The sequence below is a fragment of the Glycine soja genome, chromosome 11 (genome assembly GCF_004193775.1).
Source record: "Glycine soja cultivar W05 chromosome 11, ASM419377v2, whole genome shotgun sequence".
NCBI lineage: Eukaryota > Viridiplantae > Streptophyta > Magnoliopsida > Fabales > Fabaceae > Glycine > Glycine soja.
Window position 1 is genome coordinate 20,832,485 of NC_041012.1, and position 19,489 is coordinate 20,851,973.

A 19,489-nucleotide genomic window follows, 5' to 3' on the forward strand; every position below is an offset into this window, starting at 1 on the left:
ACAACCCCTAAGACAAGGTTGTGCCAAATAATTCACCAATAGAATATTATGTTTACAATTGGAAATTTAAAAGATATCCTGCTTTTTCTTGTCGTCTAAATTACTATTTTAATTACATATATAATGTATTATATGATACCAGATCGAAAATATACATTGCATGATTTTTGCATTTTTAATGAGAAATTGTATTTCTATTTTGTATAAAATATGTAGAAAAAAATACAGCGTGTGAATTAAATATTAATGAAATGAATTAAAACAAAAAGTATTATACAAGTATATAAATTTATTATGTATGTAAATAACATGTTTAATTTTTTAATATTATTAGTATACACATTTTTATATTATTAATCAATAAAAATTATCACAAATATAATTTTTAAAATAATTATTATAAAACTTAATAAATTATATAATCAATGTAAGAAACTTTAACACTATTAATACATTTTAATTTAATTCATAAATAATATTTTTTTATTATTATTTTTGGATGCAGATAATTGTCGATTGACTAAAGTTTCACAAAGCAAAAGTTGGAACTTTGGATGGGCAAAAAGAATTGAAGTACGGTTTCTGTCTATGAATAATATGAATAATGCACGACTTCGATAATATTATGTTGACAATAAATTTGTATGCACACGATTTAAATCATCATATAATTAATTTTAATTTTAATAATAAAGTATTATTTTATTTTCATTATCATATTTCACTATTTGATTAAATGGTCCATTTAATAATGTCTTTGATTAAAATTAAAGACTTGTTATTATAATAGAGATTATGATAATGAGAAACAAATTTATTCTAATTTTAATCTAAACTATTCTTGATCATGATTCATAGGATTATTGTAAATAGGATATCAGTAATCTGGATAGATTAATATATGTGATAGTATTTATTGGATAAATATTAATAGATCTCATTTATTAATTTGCATATATAGATGAGTCACATGTTGATGTGATCATTGAACTTACTCAATTCAAATTTTCTAATGGTTAAAATTTTTCATAAACTGTCAATAGAAAATTCTCAATAAGAGGTATAATAGTTTTCTTTGTCCTGAGATTGTCATACTAATTAACAGGTTATTTGTTGTATTTTGGTTCCGGACACCTAATGTTTTAGAGCATTTGTTGAATGGATATTAGATATAATTAAATACATATAGAATTAATGATTAATCAAGAAGGAATCCATCAACTCTTGGTAATGAGTTTGAGCTTTATGAGTTTCTTAAGTTATTATGAGTTTACTCAAAAGGATTTGACAATAATACCATACTCTAGAGTTAACTCAGAGCTGTAAGGATGGAAGAAATTATTACACTACTATTCTAATAGTTTTTGAAAGTAAAATGATATTTCATGTTATCTGGATGTTAAGGAGTGTTGTTAGACGCCTACCTTGATTAGTATATTAATTTGATTAATATATTATCGGCTTAGTATTGAACTTACAGGGTCACACACAAACGAGTGTGCTAATCTCTGTTAAAGAAATTATTTTAATATTTGATGATTAATTAAATTAGAGAATTTAATAAGATCAAATGATTAATTGATTTCAAAAAGATGGAATATTATTATATTTTTATTAGCATTGAAAATATAAATAATATCAAAGATTTGGTGAAAGAATAGAAACAAACATGTATGATTTTGTATTTGGAATTTGGGTTGAAAAGGCGGCTAGATACAAGTTTAACTTGGTCAATTATTATTTCAATTTTAATTGCTAAATGGTTAGCAATAAAAGATAATAAGAAATAATATAGCTTAAAAAAAGATACTATTAATAATGATTTTGATTCGATAAAAAATTTGGTTACATAGAGCCTTAGGCTGCACGTTGAAATTATCCCAATATCACTTCTCTATTCTTATTTTTCCACTTGTTCAAAGTTGTTGATGAATAGAGGTCAGTCTCGGTGTGAATACACGTAGAGTATTCACAGAAGAATTTTATGCTTCAAGAACTCATTGACAGATATACTTTTTAATATGTCATTTGTTTATAATATAATTTAAATACAAAATAGGTCCTTTTATTCCACAATGTGTGTTTTTTGAACACTTTTTTTCCTACAATTGGTATTAGAGTCATGGGTCTTTTGTATTGAAATTATATTTAACAAAAATTTGAAAAAGTTTCAATTTTTATTTACTTACACATAATGCTGCTTGTTATGATCGCATGATTACATTGTCAAATCAAATTAATTTTTTTTGTGCAATTTGTAATCTTGTTACGTGGATGTTGTTTTGAATCAGTGAAATGTTTGCAATTAGTTGTTAATACGGTGTTTGATTTGTTGGAGATGTTCCATATCATATACGTTGGTATTTTTATATAAAGGAGAATAAATATTTTTTATTTTATTTGGATTCCTTTTAAAAGATTAAACCTTTCCTTCAATTTTGAGCAATTTGTTATTAATTCTTTTATTTTCAAATTGCTGGATAATAATTCAATGGAAAGATGCTGCATCAGGATATGTGATATCAAAGAGGTATGCGCTTCAAGCATTGTATCTCGTTCAATTATTTGAGAGAAATTTTTTTATGCTATGTGTGTAAATTATATAATTGTTATATATCTAAAAGATAAATAGGTTTGTCATCTGATTTATCTTACATATTAAATTGTTTAATCATAAGGAACGACCTAATTACTAGGGGACTTATACAAAAAAGACAAATTGAGACATGTGATGTAATTTTTTTTATTAATAATAAGGAACGACCTGACGAACAGGAGACTTATAATTAATATTTTTTTTTCTCGCATAAGATGCATGTTTTTGAAATTAATTATACTGAGCGCCTAGACAACCTAGGGAAGTATTAAAATTAATTTATTGATATCAATAGGATTGGCCTGACAACTAGGAACTTATGTGATATGATATTTCTTATTTTGATTTGAAAATGTATATAATACATTGTCTTAGAATGTGTATGAGAAATGAATTGATAACCAAGTGGCTTGCTCACAATTTTTAAGAGGCTTTATGTGATCCACTTAAAAGAAATAAGTATTTCTTACATTACTATATTATTATTGTAATTAGTGGAAATATCATTAATATTTTTATATTTTTTAAAAGGTTTAAAAAATTATGCTCTGACATAACTATATTTTGTTGTATGCTTAATCAACAGTATGTCTTCTCTATCGCTTCGTGGTATTCTTGAATCTGGAAAACTAGTCAAAGCCAATTATGATGATTGGTACTGCAACTTGAGAATTGTTCTCATGCATGAGAAGCTTATTGGCACTATTGATAAGCCTCCCATGGAAGCACCTGATCTGAGTGATGCTAAAGCAACCAAGGTTTTTCAAAAGTACCTAGATGAGTGCCTCACTACTAAGTGCGTTATCTTGGCATCAATGAGTTCAGAACTCCAGAGGCAACATCAAGACATGGACCCATATGAGATCGTCGAACATCTTAACAAGATGTATGGTGGTCAAAGTAGAATGGCTAGATTTCAGTCATCTAAGGCCCTGTTTAGATCCTTACTTGCTGCAAATGAAAAGGTTGGACCCCATGTTCTTAAGATGATTGATCTTATAGAACAACTTGAGAAGTTGGGGTGCACTCTTGGGAAAGAGCTTTCTCAAGATTTGATTCTGCAATCACTTTCTGATTCATTTTCATAATTTATTGTGAATTTCAACATGAATAAGATAAGTTGTGACTTGCATGAGATGCTTAATCTGCTAATTGATTATGAGAATCAAATTGCTTCTGAGAAGAAGAAATGAACTATCATGGTAGTTGACAAGAGCTCCAAGAAGAAAGGCAAAGTACCAAAAAGGAAGCATCTTGCAAGAAGTATCTTGATTCTTTGAAAAACTAGAAACAAGGTAAGACATTAATGAAAAATGTTTTCATGATTTCTTTAACTGTCATTGATTCTTCAATGTGGGTATTAGATACAGGCAGTAGTTTTAATATTTGCAATACGTTGTAGGGACTACAAATAACTAGATGGTTGAAGAAAGGAGAAATAAATCTACAAGTAGGGAATGGAGCAAATTTTGTCGCCTTAGCTTTAGGATCAATTTCTTTAATAATGCCTATTGGCAAAGTACTAGTATTGGAATATTGTTATTATGTTCCGAAATTTGTTTCAAACATTATTTCAATTTCCATGTTGGACATGCGAGGTTTTCACATTATCTTTAATAATAACATTTGCTCAATTTATCATGATGATGATTTATATGTGAATGGTTATCTCCAACGCGGCATTTATGTCTTACTCGATGTGAATCATAACTCAATTATGCATGTTTCTTCTAGTTTCAAAAGAAAAAAGAGATAATCAAGTAAATAAAACATATCTTTGGTATTGTAGGCTAGGTCACATTGGCGAGAAAAGAATTAACAAGTTGCACAAGGAAGGTTACCTTGATAATTATGATTATGAATCATATGAAACTTGTGAATCTTGTCTCAAAGGAAAAATGACTAAATCTCCATTTTTTGGAAGTGGAGAAAGAGCTTTTGAGTTATTGGGACTAATTCATACTGATGTTTGTGGGCCTATGAAGATTCAAGCCAAAAGAGGATATTCTTATTTTATCACCTTCAATGACGATATGTCTAGATATGAATTTTTGTATCTTATGAAACATAAATCTGAATCATTTGAAATGTTTAAAAGATTTCGTAGTGAAGTTGAAAAGTTAACTGGTAAGAGTATCAAAATGCTTAGATCTGATAGAGGAGGAGAATATCTTAGTGATAACTTTATTGACTATTTAAAGGAGAATGAGATTCTATCTCAGTGGACACCTCCGGGAACACCACAACACAATGGTGTATCTGAAAGAAGAAATCGAACCTTATTAGATATGGTTAGATCCATGATGGGGTTCACCGATCTTCCATTAAACTTATGGGGATATGCTTTAGAAGCAGCAGCCTACTTGCTAAATAAAGTTCCTACAAAAGAAGTCTCTACAACTCCATATGAGATATGGAAAGGAAAGAAATCAAGTCTTAAACACATCAAGGTCTGGGGTTTCCTTGCTTATGTTAAAAGATTGCAAACCGATAAACTTGAGGCAAGGTCTGATAAGTGTAGATTCATTGGTTATCCCAAAGAAAAAATGAGATATTATTTCTACCAACCTTCTAACCATAAAGTGTTTGTGGCAAAAGGAGCAACCTTTTTTGGAAAGAGAGTTTCTTGTAGAAGGAAACCATGGTAAAGAAATTGAGCTTGATGAGACTCAAGTCACTAATGATAACATAACTCAAGAACATGAGATGGAAACTGAGAGACATTTCTTTGATGTTTTGAAATTAGGACAAAGCTCTTCAACTCAAACGATTATGGCTCAAGAACCAGCTATTGTTCAAGAACAAGTTGTTGTTCAAGAAGAAGTTAATGAACCAATCTTAGAACAATTGCAACAACCTTTGAACCCAACATAAGAACCTCTTAGAAGATCTACTTGAATGCATCGTGCACCTGATAAATTAAACTTAATGGTGCAAGATGACATGTCAAATGAGGTTTATCATAATGATGATGACCCTAAGAGCTATGAAGAGGCCATGAGAAGCTCGGATTGCAACAAATGGCAAAAAGCCATGGAATCTGAAATAGAATCAATGAAGATCAACAAAGTATGGACTTTAGTTAAAGCTTCAAAGGATATAAAACCAATTGGTTGTAAATGGGTTTACAAGAAAAAGATTGGAGCAGATGGAAAGATCGAGACCTATAAAGCTCGCCTTGTTACTAAAGGATATCATCAACATGAAGGAATAGATTATGACGAAACATTTTCTCTTGTGACAATGCTCAAATCAATTCAGATTCTACGTGCCATAGTAGCGTACTATGATTATGAGATATGGAAAATGGATGTGAAAACAACTTTCCTTAATGGTGAGTTGAAAGAGGAAGTATACACGACACAACCTGAAGGATTCACATCATTGGCTAGTTGTAATGAAGTTTGCAAGTTGCAACGATCTATATATGGATTGAAACAAGCTTCTAGAAGTTGGAACATTCATTTTAATAAGACAATTGAAAAGTTCGAGTTTGTTAAATGTGAGGAAGAGCCATGTGTTTACAAAAAGGTCAGTGGGAGTGCAATTATTTTCTTAATGTTATATGTAGATGACATATTACTAATTGGAAATGACATACCAACATTGCAAGGCACAAAGATTTGGCTATCAGAACCATTCTCCATGAAGGATTTGGGAGAAGCAGTCTATATTCTAAGTATAAAGATTTATAGAGATAGATCTAAAAGGTTGCTTGGACTCTCCCAATCTATGTACATTGATACTATCTTAAAGAGATATAACATGGATAATTCCAAATGAGGCTATTTGCCTGTACGTGTTGGAATTACTCTTAGTAGAGAAAATTTTCCAACAACTCCTGAAGAAAGAGAACGCATGAGTAGAGTACCATATGCTAGTGCAGTGGGAGCTATCATGTACACCATGACTTGTACATGTCCTGATGTCGCTAATGCACTAGGTGTAACTAGTCAATATCAAGCAAACCCTGGTGAGGAACATTGGAAAGTGGTTAAGACCATACTTAAGTACTTAAGAAGAATTAAAGACCAATTCCTCATTTATGGAGACTCTGAATTGAAACTGAAGGGTTATACTGATGCAAGCTTTGCATAAGACAAAGATGATAGCAAATCCATTTCAGGATATATTTTCACTTTAAATGGTGGTGCAGTAAGTTGGAAAAGTTCCAAGTAAGCTACGGTAGCAGATTCAACTACTAAAGCAGAATATATAGCGGCAAGTGAGGTCGTTCAAGAAGCTGTTTGGATGAAAAAGTTCATATTTGAACTAGGTGTGGTTCCTTCAATAGAAGAGTCAGTCCCATTATTGTGCGATAATAATAGGGCTATTGCTCAAGCAAAGGAACCAAGATAACACCAGAAGTCCAAACATATTTTGTGAAGGTATCACTTGATTAGAGAGATAATAGAACGTGGTGACGTTAAGATTGAAAAGGTAGATGGAAAGGAGAATGCAATAGATCCCTTCACAAAGGCGCTTGGCATAAAAGAGTTTGACAAACACAAATGGAAATTAAGAATGAAGTTCATAAATGATTGGCCCTAGGCAAGTGGGAGATTGTTGGGAATAAATTTGTATGTCCACGATCCAAATCATCATGTAATTAATTATAATTTTAATAATAAAGTATTATTCTATTTTCATTGTCATATTTCACTATTTGATTAAATGGTCCATTTGATAATGTCCTTGATTAAAATTAAAGACTTGTTATTATAATAGAGATTATGATAATGAGAAACAAGTTTATTCTAATTTTAATCTAAACCGTTCTTGATCATGAGATTATTGTAAATAGGATATCAATAATCCAGATAGATTAATATATATATGATAGTATTTATTGGATAAGTATTAATAGATCTCATTTATTAATTTGCATATATAGATGAGCCACATGTTGATGTAATCATTGAACTGACTCAGTTGAAATTTTCTAATGGTTAAAATTTACCATAAACGGTCAATAGAAAATTCTCAAGAAGAGGTATAATAGTTTTCTTTGACCTGAGATTGTCATAGTAATTAACAGGTTATTTGTTGTATTTTGATTTCGGACACCTAATGCTTTAGAGCACTTGTTGAATGGATATTGGATATGATTAAATACCTGTAGAATTAATGATTAATCAAGAAGGAATCCATCAACTCTTGGTAATGAGTTTGAGCTCTATGAATAAAATTATATCCTGGCCAGGAAAATTAAATGAAAGAAGAAATGAGTTTCTTAAGTTATTATGAGTTAACTCAAAATGGTTTGACAGTAATACCATACTCTAAAGTTAATCCAGAGCTGTAAAGATGGAAGAAATTATTACACTACTCTTCTAATGGTTCTTGAAAGTAAAATGATATTTCATGCTATCTGGACGTTAAGGAGTGTTGCTAGACGCCTACCTTGATTAGTATATTAATTTGATTAATATATTACCTGCTTAGTATTGAACCTACGGGGTCACACACAAACGAGTGTGCTAATCTCTGTTAAAGAAATTATTTTAATATTTGATGATTAATTAAATTAGAGAATTTAATATGATCAAATGATTAATTGATTTCAAAAAGGCGAAATATTATTATATTTTTGCTAGCACTAAAAATATAAATAATATGAAAGATTTGGTGAAAGAAGAGAAACAAACATGTATGATTTTGTATTTGGAATTTGGGTTGAAAAGGCGGCTAGATACAAGTTTGACTTGGTCAATTATTATTTCAATTTTAATTGCTAAATGGTTAGCAATAAAAGGTAACAAGAAATAATATAGCTTAAAAAAGGATATTATCAATAATGATTTTGATTTGATCAGAAATTTGATATCCTTAGCGTGCTATAAATAGAGCCTTAGGCTGCACATTGAAATCATCCCAATATCACTTCTCTATTTTTATTTTTTCACTTGTCAAAGTTGTTGACGAATAGAGGTCAGTCTCGGTGTGGATACACGTAGAGTCTTCACACTATTGAAGAATTTTATATATGCTTCAAGAGCTCATCAACATGTACACTTTTTAATATGTCATCCGTTTATAATATAATTTGAATACAAAATAGATATTTTTATTCCGTAATGTGTGTTTTTTGAACACATTTTTCTTACACATCGATGCACCCTTGTTATACACGTCACAAGTGTCATCTTTTTGGACAAAGGGTTAATGGGAGACTTAATCATGTGCAACTAGAGATAAAATAGAAGGATCAATTAGAACAAACTTAAAATTTAAGGTGTTTATTTATAAATTGAATCAATTTTAAAGATTAATTAAAATAAAACTAAAATTTAGGGTGTTTATTTGAAAAAGGTCCAAGTTTAAAAGAGTAACATCGTCCTTTTATTGTGCTTTAGTGTTAGTAGAGTAATAATCCATCAAGAAAGAAATTTAACTATGAATTAACAAAGATATCTTAAATTAGATTATATTTGAGAAGATATTTCAATTAGTATTTATTTTTTTAATTAAAAAAAATTATTTGATTGTTCAGTAAATAATTTTTTTTTAGTAACTTCTAGTGATTTTTGAGACTCTAGTTGAAATAACATTTTTTAAAATGTTATCCGCTAACTTTTTATATTTTTTCACTTTTATCCTTAATATATTTATTCATTTTCCTTATTACCTTTTTAAAATAAATCATTTTAGTTATTTCAACATCTAATTTTATTAAATACTTATGATTTAACAGGTTAATTTTTTCAGTTTCTAGCTACCAATAACTTGTATCTATCAGGACTAGTTTTTTAATTTCCAACTAGCTTTTAAGTTAGTTTTACCAAACATGGTCCTAAAGATGTCAAATTAAATGTGGTAAGAAGTGTCAACTTTAACACTAGGGATTTTTATTTTGGCCAAATTGATGACTCAAGTCAAACAAAATTTTAGAAATGGGAATGAATCGAATTTGTATATATTTTTTTCTCGAACTCAATCCAACTCAAATTAATTCGTTAGTAAATGAATTGATTTAGATTGGATCAACAGATTAGAGAAATTAAATTTGTTTTAAACTTTAAAATAATTTAAAAAATTATATAAAAGCAAACAATTATACATAAAGAATCAGGTTCACATTCTATTACATTTTGCGCCTAAGAATCCAACATGAACTTAATTAATTTGTAGCATAATGAACAACATGAACTTTCATTTTATCCTTAAAATATTTTTTAACCTTACAGAAGCCATACTTAAAGACTACTACACTATTACTAGAATTTGGGTCATCTCAGTTTCTTAGTTTAACCTATAAGAGTGGTGACACAATTTGTCAGGTTCTACTTACTATTTTTGTTTGCTTTTATTTAGTAATTTTAAAGAATTTTTTATTATCTTTTATTTGAATATTTAAAAATATTATTAATTACTATGTTTTGAAAAAAAATAAAAAAATAATAGTGTATGAAATGTCTCATACTAAAAGATAGGTATAGATTTTAATAAAAATAGAATATTAATATTACTTTTTAATTTATGTGATATAACATAAATGACAAACAAAAAGAAACATAAAAAAGAAAATAATAATAAAATTAAAAAATCAATGTAAAAGTAAGCTAATGCCATCAATAGATTGTAGAAAACATAATCTAGCAAATCAACGTCACCACCATATATATCACCAATTACCAAAAGTCTTGGACGATGCAACTAGGGCTATATATATTGCCATTGGCAAGAAAAAATATTAAACTGTGGCTATGAGCAACTGGGCATAATGCCAGGTACACAACAGACAAAATAAAAATATCCTCAACAGTGAATTGAAAATTCAATGCCAATAAATACAACACAGAAAACAAAAGAAAATATCTCTTCATGACTCATAAGCCGCCAACCGGTCAAACCACACAACTTTGACCCATATAAAAACTTTATACTATTTTTCTTCTTCTTAATTTAAATAGTAGTAATGAAAATTAAAATTAAAATACACACACTTTGGGATAGCTAGCTTCCGAGAAGTCTCTTCTCAATTCTCATCCTTTTGTCATTCAACACGTAACAATTTTTCTTCCTCTCTCTTTCTATTCACTTTCATGTTAGTATTAACTATTAAGCCAAACGCTTCCTATATTTCATCTCTCTTTTATCTAAAAGCCTCTTCTTCTTCATCTCTTAACTTACCTTACACAACTCTGAAAATTTTCACCTATCTCATCAATTTCCATATTCATGACCACTTCTTTCTCTGACCTTCTTTCTTCTCCCACCTCCAATCACCACAATCTCGGAGGCTTCGAAAGACCTCATCATGAGTCCTACTCGTCGGATCAAACAGGTTCTTCAGGCGGTGTGCCAAAATTCAAGTCCACACCCCCTCCTTCTCTCCCTCTTAGCCATAATCATCCTCAAACACCAATATTTTCTCCTTCTTCTTACTTTAACATCCCTCATGGGTTAAGCCTCGCTGAACTTCTTGACTCCCCCGTTCTCCTTAACTCTTCCAACGTAAGTCAACCTACTTGGATCTCTTTTATTTTTATTTTTATTTGCTTTTGGTTCATTGCACAATACATCCTTGAACAAAAAGTGTATTAGAATTAATATAATGGAAAAAAAATGCTAAAACTGTTTTCTTCTTGAGACTTTGGTTGACTACCTGATTATTCGCGTGTTTAGAAACCTGTTGAGAAGTAAAAAATCACGTTTCGAATGAATATAATGTAAAAGTTATAACTATTAGTTTCTTCTTAGTAAACATAGTAACTATTAACTTCTTAATAAACGTGGAAAATCACATGAAATATGGAACCAAATAGGCTATATATATTTCATCTTGTTTAAATCTTCATTGGTTTGGTTAAGGTGTTGAGTGTTACACAAGTGATGATCTACCCTGAACATGGTTTTTTATTTTGGAGGCCGGTTTACTCTTTTTTTTGTTACATTGTGTGGCTTGTGTTTTGTGAATATTGCATATGCATGATATAACTTTGTGTTGTTATTGGAATAATGGGTATGGTGGTGTGTTCCTTTTTTTTTTTTTTGTGAATTCAGGTTCTGCCATCTCCAACAGCTGGATCATTTGGTGGTCAAGGCTTCAATTGGAAGAGCAGTTATGGGGAAAGCCAGCAGCATATCAAAGAAGAAGACAAAAGCTTCTCTAGTTTCTCCTTCCCAACACAAACACACCCTCCTCTTCCATCTTCAACTGGATTTCAATCTTCAACCGGCATAGTTCAAACCGTGCGTGACTAACATTCTAACAAAAAACTAATAATTAACATTGGCTGATAAAAAAAACTTCACTAATATGCAAATTCTATGCTTAATTTGCAGAATAAGTTCAATTCTCTGCGATGTTTTGACCTCTTTTTTGTTGATCAACAGGGATGGAGTTTTCCAGAAACTGCTAAACAGGATGGTTTTGCTTCAAGAATAAGTATGAGCATGGTGAAAACTGAAACCACTTCTGCCATGCAGAGTTTGACCCCTGAGAATAATAACCACAGGAATGGTTTTCAATCAGATCATAAAAACTACCAACCACAACAAGTTCAGACCTTGAGCAGAAGATCAGATGATGGGTACAATTGGAGGAAATATGGGCAAAAGCAAGTGAAAGGAAGTGAAAATCCAAGAAGCTACTACAAGTGCACATACCCCAATTGTCCAACAAAGAAAAAAGTTGAGAAATCCTTAGATGGACAAATTACCGAGATAGTTTACAAAGGCACTCATAACCATCCCAAGCCTCAAGCTGCCAAGAGGAACTCATTGTCTGCCTCATCATCACTTGCAATTCCTCATTCAAATCATGGCAGCAATGAACTACCACATCATCAAATGGATTCGGTTGCCACTCCTGAAAATTCATCAATTTCAATGGATGATGATGATTTTGATCATACTAAATCAGGAGGAGATGAGTTTGATAATGATGAACCTGATGCCAAAAGATGGTGAGCTTTATTTATTACATCCCTTTCTATGTTGATGACTAATTTTAACATATTAAAAAAATTGGTTAATTTAAATAATTTTAATAAAAAAATTAATACAAAGACAATTGAAATGAAATCTTATAAAAAGAGATAATGTTTCTTTAAAATTATATGACATTTAAATAGAGACGGATATTTTTTAATGCGATTCATTTCCTTAATGTTATAGTCCCTCCAATAAAGTGTAATTGAATTAATATTTTTTATCAATATTATTGCAGGAGAATAGAAGGTGAAAATGAGGGTATATCAGCTGTAGGAAGTAGAACAGTGAGAGAACCCAGAGTTGTGGTTCAGACAACCAGTGACATCGATATTCTAGATGATGGATACAGGTGGAGGAAATATGGACAGAAAGTGGTCAAGGGAAATCCAAATCCAAGGTAAAAGAAAGCACTTTTTAATCTCTTTCTTTAATTGATAAAATTAATTATGCATCCAACTTTTATAAAGTTGTTCTACTTTAACCTTTTATTAAGAATGGTATTAAGAATCACATCATAGAGTTCTCAATTCTAATACTAGTAGTAATATACAATCATTACACTCCTTGACCATTCAAATGTGGCATACACAGACTCATCATATATGCATGATAAGTGCCATCAAAATATCTAACTACATACCGTATTAGGTACGTTAGCAATAGTGGCTGTTTCTTGGAATATATTCTAAAGCATGCATGCACCTGTAACTCTCTTGCTTTTGCATTGTCTTAAACTCTTTTCTTTGGTCAAATTTTTGCAACCATCGTTTCACTCACGTGTGCATGTGGGAATCAAATTAACCTTTTGTACCATGTGCTGTCTATTTCCATTAAAATTAATAAATCGTGATCGCAATTACGATTGCGTTACGATTAGTCAGAAAATTTTTATATTACGAGTAATTGTAACAAAATTTGACTGATACGGTTGTAATTGTGATTGAATTACATTACGGTAAGGAAAAATATCTTGATATTACTATGACAATTGCGATTGGGGAATACTATTTAAAACCATAATTCCAATATATTGTCTTTTCTGACAACTTAAATTGTGTTTAATCTGTGACTGGTATATATATAGGAGTTACTACAAGTGCACATTCCCAGGATGTCCAGTGAGGAAGCACGTAGAGAGAGCCTCACAAGACCTAAGGGCAGTGATCACAACCTATGAGGGAAAACACAACCATGACGTGCCTGCAGCACGTGGCAGTGGCAACAACTCTATCAGTAGATCATTGCCAATAATAACCAATACAACAAACAACACCACTAGTGTAGCAACTTCTATCAGCACTAATAACAATTCTCTTCAGAGTCTTAGACCACCAGCTCCACCAGAAAGGCCATCATTATCACACTTCAACCCTAATATGCAGCACAGTTCAGGAAGCTTTGGATTCTCAGGGTTTGGAAATCCATTAATGGGGTCTTACATGAATCAACAATCTTACAATAATGTTTTCACCACCACTAGAGACAAGGAGGAGCCTGGAGATGACTCGTTTCTTGACTCTTTGCTATGTTAAAGGAATATTAATTTGCTTTTGCATAGATTTGGATATGGTTGGAGTTCTTGGAAGGGGTTGGTTTAGGATTTTACTTGACTAATAAGATACAGTTCATTCCATTTATTTTAACTTAGATGCAGTTGTTTAAGTATTTTTATGTCTGTTTGTCGGTTAGAGTTAGAGTTTCACCTCGCTAATTTATGGACAAAAAATTTGCATTAGAATTCAACATGAGTTATTAAGGTGAAATTCTAATTCTAACTAAAGAACAACACGGAAATTACTTTAAAAAATTGCATGCAAGTTTCATCCATTTTTTTATTTTGTATTATTATTGTATAATTCCACACCCACACAGATTGGTATGGTATATACTGTATATTTCATAATTGTTGTATGTTACACAGGTGTTTGTAAAAATAGTTTTTATCATTATTTTAGTAATCATGTGGCTTCAGTTGGGAGCTAGAAACTCATTTTCAGGATCCTTTAAATTTCTCTTTGCATACGAAATGTGCTGTCTTAAACTATTTATGCTATGTATTATATATAGTATGACATACTATATATTTCAATTATTTCACATTTTTTTGTGTGCTATCTCTTGTCATCTTAATTAGAAACTTAATATGGAGTGGCTTTGGTCCCTACCAATCTTACTGGAAATTAAAAAAATATCTTGAAGAGATAGTTTAGCTGATTGGAGAAGCGGCTATCACACGGGTTTTTGTAGTATTATATTTGATTAGGGCCATACTCAGTCAAAGATAGGGAGCTGAGAATTAATTACTTGGTGGGTAAGGTAGCTAGTGAACTTCAACTTAATTAATTGTATTTTTTATTTCCTCTTAATCAAATAGCTGTCATCTTATCTAAGTGGGGCCATGACATCTCACAATAGGATTTTGGGGGGTGATGAGAGCAAGCAGTGTTCCTACGAGGCTGAGCTTATAATAAAGGACGTGCAAGTTACCCATTCTTCAATAATAAATGAGATGTAATTTCCAAATATATATTAGTGTTGCTTCCTATGAAGCTTGAAGTGTTTTTTTTTCTTTCACATTGCACTTGTTAATTCTGTCGTAATTACCATTGAATCGAAAACAAAAGGCAGCAATCTGATCATGCTATGCTCTATCTATTTTATGCTTTATGTCCTCTTTCATATCAGCATATTTAAAATTTGAATCTGAAATTACGAATTAAGTTAAAATAATGTCATGTGAATTCATACACTTAGTGGTCTTTTCATAACGGCTAACACAGATGTTATAAACATATATAAGTCATGTAATTTTTTAAATATTAAAAATTGTATTTATAAATGTTTCGTTAAAATATAAAATTAAATAAATGAGATATAAACTATTAAAAAAAAGTCTTGATACAATAGATTATTATATTTGCAAGCTATATCAGTATAAGAATTTCATGATTTTTCTATAATAATATTTAGTATTATGTTTGAGTATTTTTCGAAGGAGTAAATTCTGTAAGGAGTAAATTCTGTTCTGCTATTGACTAATATTTTCATGCAATTAGAAATTATATCTTACCTTAGTCACGATTTGATGGATAAGGGGTTTATATTTCTTCCCTACCACTCGTTCGATGAAATGTCAGATAGGTTCAAAAAAGTACCATGATTTATTTTCTTAAAGTTGGAAGTAAGGAATCCTTATTTTCAACTTTAAGAGAAAATATGTCTGTATGAAAATGATTTTCAAAAGAGATGATGATTTTTTTGATAAATTTTTTTATTTATTTTTACACCAAGATGATGAAAATATTAAGAATCGAGAATCCTTAAATTATCAGCTGGGTATAGAGGCAAACCAGACTACCCGGTCTAACATATGGACTGACCCAATTCGAATTATGGGCTATGACAGGTCTCAATATATAAAGAGACTATGAAAATAATAAAATAACGTAATACAGTTTTCTATTTTGTATTTTTCTAAAAACGAAGTATAAAAATATCTTTTAAAAAGAAAAATCCAAACTACAGTTCTTCAATGCAAAAATTGACCTGTGGAAAATATAAACTACAAAGTTTCAGTTTATGTATTTATGAGGAGCTAAGCTAATGTTGTTGCTCACTATTTTTGAGTAACAACATATTATGGCTAGTCTCAAGATTTTTCATCATATATCCTTATGTATCTTCCAAATTATCGTGAATGAAATACTATGATTTAGTTCCGTGTAAAAAAAATCACATTCATATTCATACTTTTTATTAAAGGAAACTTTATGTCAAGATTCGGATTAATCGATTGTTATTTCTTTTTTATTTCTAACATAAATTCTAGATAAAAAAAACAGATAAAATTAAGTAATACTGGTATCATATTTTTAATCCTAACAGTAATTAAGTATCATAAAACCTACTCTATATATATATATATATAATAATGGCAGTTTCGTTATTCCACATAAATTAAGTGGTACTTTGGCAGAACAACAATCAGCCTCTGGTGCGTACCGCTGAACGGTTTTTCGACGTCGTTTCTCAAAACCAGTGGCGCGAAGTGAAACATATGAGTTTCCCGCTTAACCCTCGAAACCAGAGTCAATTTTCAAACCATACCCCTCTCTCAGTCTCACTCTTTCTTTCTTTCTTCTTTTTCTGCTTCTGTGGTTACATCGCAGCAATCCATGGAGCCACCCGCAGCGAAACACGGCTCCCTGTGGAACATTCTAGTTCGTCTCTTCTCCTTCGCCGTCCTCATCTTCGCCGCGAGATTCGCCATCATCGTCACCGTCCGCGGCGGAACCTGCGACTCCGCCGATTTCTGCTTCTTCTCCGACAACCTCACTCTCTCCGCCACCTCCCGCATCTCCGACGCCGAAGATCCGTATTCCGGCATGAACTGGCGCCGCTCCGTCGAGCACTACGCCGCCGTCTTCCAGGACCTCATCGCCGAGGGCTTCCTCTCCCCGAACTCCCGCGCTCTCTGCATCGACACTCCCTCCGGCGAGGACGTCCTCGCGCTGAAAGAGGTCGGCGTCATCGACTCCGTCGGAATCTTCAAGAAACCGTCGCCGCCGCTAATCCTCCACGGCGACCCCCGCCGACATCCGTTCTCCGGCGACGCCTTCGACTTCGAGTTTTCCGGCAACGGCGGCCTGGAGCGGTCACCTCGGCCAGCCGAATTCGCCGCCGAGGTCTGCCGCACGCTCCGTCCCGGCGGCTTCGCAGCAGTCCACGCGGCGGTGAGAGATGCTTACAGCTTCGACTCTTTCCTTGAACTGTTCAATTGCTTTGAACTGATCAGAACACGAGAAATCAACAGTGTTGATTCATCTCCGGTTCTTGAAATTTTGATGAAGAAGAAAAACAAAAACCCTAATTTCGAAATCAAAACCCTAATCAGTGGCAATTTCGTGAAAAAGTGCTCTGTTAAGGGTTACAAACGTGAAATAGTTGAAAATGCAGAGGCATTGATAGAGGAAGAGCCATTGAAACCTTGGATTATACTGAAGAAAATTGTGAAGAACATAAAGTACTTAACTTCTTTGGTTGACATAAGCTTTAAGAATAGGTATGTGTATGTTGATGTTGGAGCTAGAAGCTATGGTTCAAGCATTGGAAGTTGGTTTAGGAAACAGTACCCAAAGCAGAATAGAACCTTTGAGGTTTATGCAATTGAGGCTGATAAGTCATTTCATGAAGATTATAGGGAAAAGAGAGGGGTCACATTGTTGCCCTATGCAGCATGGGTGAGGAATGAGACATTGTTCTTTGAGATCACCAGAGACCCAATCAAGAATGTGATGATGAGAGGGAGAGGAATGGGGAGGATCAACCCTGTGCAAACCTCTTCTAGCCATATGGGTGATAAGGACAAGATTCAGGGTTTTGATTTTGCAGAGTGGCTCATGAGCACTGTTACAAAGAGGGATTTTGTGGTGGTGAAGATGGATGTGGAAGGGACCGAGTTTCATCTCATACCAAGGTTGATTCAGACTGGGGCTATTTGTTTGATTGATGAGCTTTTTCTTGAGTGCCATTACAATAGGTGGCAGAGATGCTGCCCTGGTCAGAGAAGTGCAAAGTATCACAAGACCTATTCTCAGTGCTTGGATCTGTTTACTTCACTTAGAAATTATGGAGTTCTTGTACATCAATGGTGGTGATAACTGATAACTGATAACCCACTACAAACATAGTATTTTTTTCACTGCTGTTCTATCATTCTTTGTATAGATATAGACATTCTTTTTTATTGTTCTGCACGGTGTAGGTAGGATCTTACACAATTAAATTGGTTCTTTCTTATTCTTTTCCGTCCATAGTCATGCCTGCAAATGAAGGTTTGAGTAATGAGTTAACGAAAGATTTTGTATATTCTCTTCATATCTTCAATTATTGCATTTGTTGTTGGTGATTTCTGTCTTTATGAAGCTTCTTGAGGTAATGTTTTTGCTCAGTTGCAGCTTGAGTGACAGGTTAAAGATATTAATATTACATTTAACTATTTTAAGTATACAATAATGGATGTTGAAGTTTGAGTGTTTGACATTGTTTCATCACCTAATTATCCTCTGTAAATGTAGACAGAACTCCTAAGTCATGGGAGCATAATCCTCTTTCAATATGGTCATTGATAAGTAACTTCGCATTAGGGAAAGCTACCTTGCATTCAGATTTGCCCAGGTAAGAATGAAAAGCAATTTGCAAATACAGATGTGATCAATTTCTATAAGTAGGCAACATTTTTTGAAGTGTCATGACTATCATTTCATTTGAATTATATGATCATTAGTACTAGATATAGTCAAGTACGCAAGGAACTGACAATGAGATTCCGCCCATATACATCTTCATCGCCACAACCGAAGTATCACTCAACTCCCCTTGAAACACAATCCCAAACCTTCCCAAACACCTTCAAATTCAACACAGACACAAACCCATCTTCCTCCTCCTCCAACCCCTTTCTTCCACCACCTCTGTTCTTCTTCACCATCACCAACAAAGTCATCACCACCACCACCCCCAAAACCACAACAACCCCTAATCACAACCCCACTCCAAGCCATCTTTGGAGAAACATCCAAGCTCAAAATACCCATCATCAACAACAAAACCTGATGAAGGTCACAGGTTGTCGCGAGGCTCGTCGAGGGCAACGACGATGAGGAGAACGCGTGGTGCATCACCGACGAGAACGAGGTCATGCGGTTTCATTGCTTGGGTTTCGTTGAGGACGGTGGGCCCTACAATGGTGGTGGTTGTGCATGGTCTTTGTAGAGAAGAAGGGGGTGGCGATTTGAACTTTCTCCGGTGTTCCCCTCCCTTGCCTCCGATGAACACTTCCAGGTTATTTCGCATCCCAAAACCCAAACCTCACTTCTAGGTTATTTTGCCTTTGAGAAGAAGAGGTGGTGTTGGTTGTGGAGCTAGCGGTGGTGGTCTAAACCCAACGACTAT

General features: G+C 32.6%; 3 protein-coding genes across 3 annotated transcripts; all 3 read left to right on the forward strand.

Moving 5' to 3' along the window:
- Positions 1-3,183: 3,183 nt before the first annotated feature.
- LOC114373047 lies at positions 3,184-3,684 on the forward strand. The gene has a single exon (XM_028330596.1). It carries the CDS (start codon positions 3,184-3,186, stop codon positions 3,682-3,684), a length of 501 nt encoding a protein of 166 aa, XP_028186397.1.
- Positions 3,685-10,636: 6,952 nt separating this feature from the next.
- LOC114376791 (WRKY transcription factor WRKY24-like) lies at positions 10,637-14,557 on the forward strand. The gene is made up of 5 exons (XM_028335067.1): positions 10,637-11,053; positions 11,603-11,791; positions 11,936-12,507; positions 12,771-12,932; positions 13,620-14,557. Exons 1-5 carry the CDS (start codon positions 10,778-10,780, stop codon positions 14,065-14,067), a joined length of 1,647 nt encoding a protein of 548 aa, XP_028190868.1. The 5' UTR covers positions 10,637-10,777; the 3' UTR covers positions 14,068-14,557.
- A 1,939-nt stretch (positions 14,558-16,496) lies between these two features.
- On the forward strand, positions 16,497-18,421 carry LOC114375682. Its single transcript, XM_028333532.1, has one exon. It carries the CDS (start codon positions 16,711-16,713, stop codon positions 18,190-18,192), a length of 1,482 nt encoding a protein of 493 aa, XP_028189333.1. The 5' UTR covers positions 16,497-16,710; the 3' UTR covers positions 18,193-18,421.
- The last annotated feature ends 1,068 nt before the right edge of the window (positions 18,422-19,489 follow it).

What these genes read in the sequence shown, in the direction of transcription:
- LOC114373047 (XM_028330596.1), top strand. Translation starts at nt 3,184, where the DNA reads ATGTCTTCTCTATCGCTTCGTGGTATTCTTGAATCTGGAAAACTAGTC.
- LOC114376791 (XM_028335067.1), top strand. Translation starts at nt 10,778, where the DNA reads ATGACCACTTCTTTCTCTGACCTTCTTTCTTCTCCCACCTCCAATCAC. An exon ending in TTCTCCTTAACTCTTCCAAC is followed by an intron (nt 11,054 to 11,602) that starts GTAAGTCAACCT and finishes TTGTGAATTCAG; the next exon opens with GTTCTGCCATCTCCAACAGC. An exon ending in CAACCGGCATAGTTCAAACC is followed by an intron (nt 11,792 to 11,935) that starts GTGCGTGACTAA and finishes GTTGATCAACAG; the next exon opens with GGATGGAGTTTTCCAGAAAC.
- LOC114375682 (XM_028333532.1), top strand. Translation starts at nt 16,711, where the DNA reads ATGGAGCCACCCGCAGCGAAACACGGCTCCCTGTGGAACATTCTAGTT.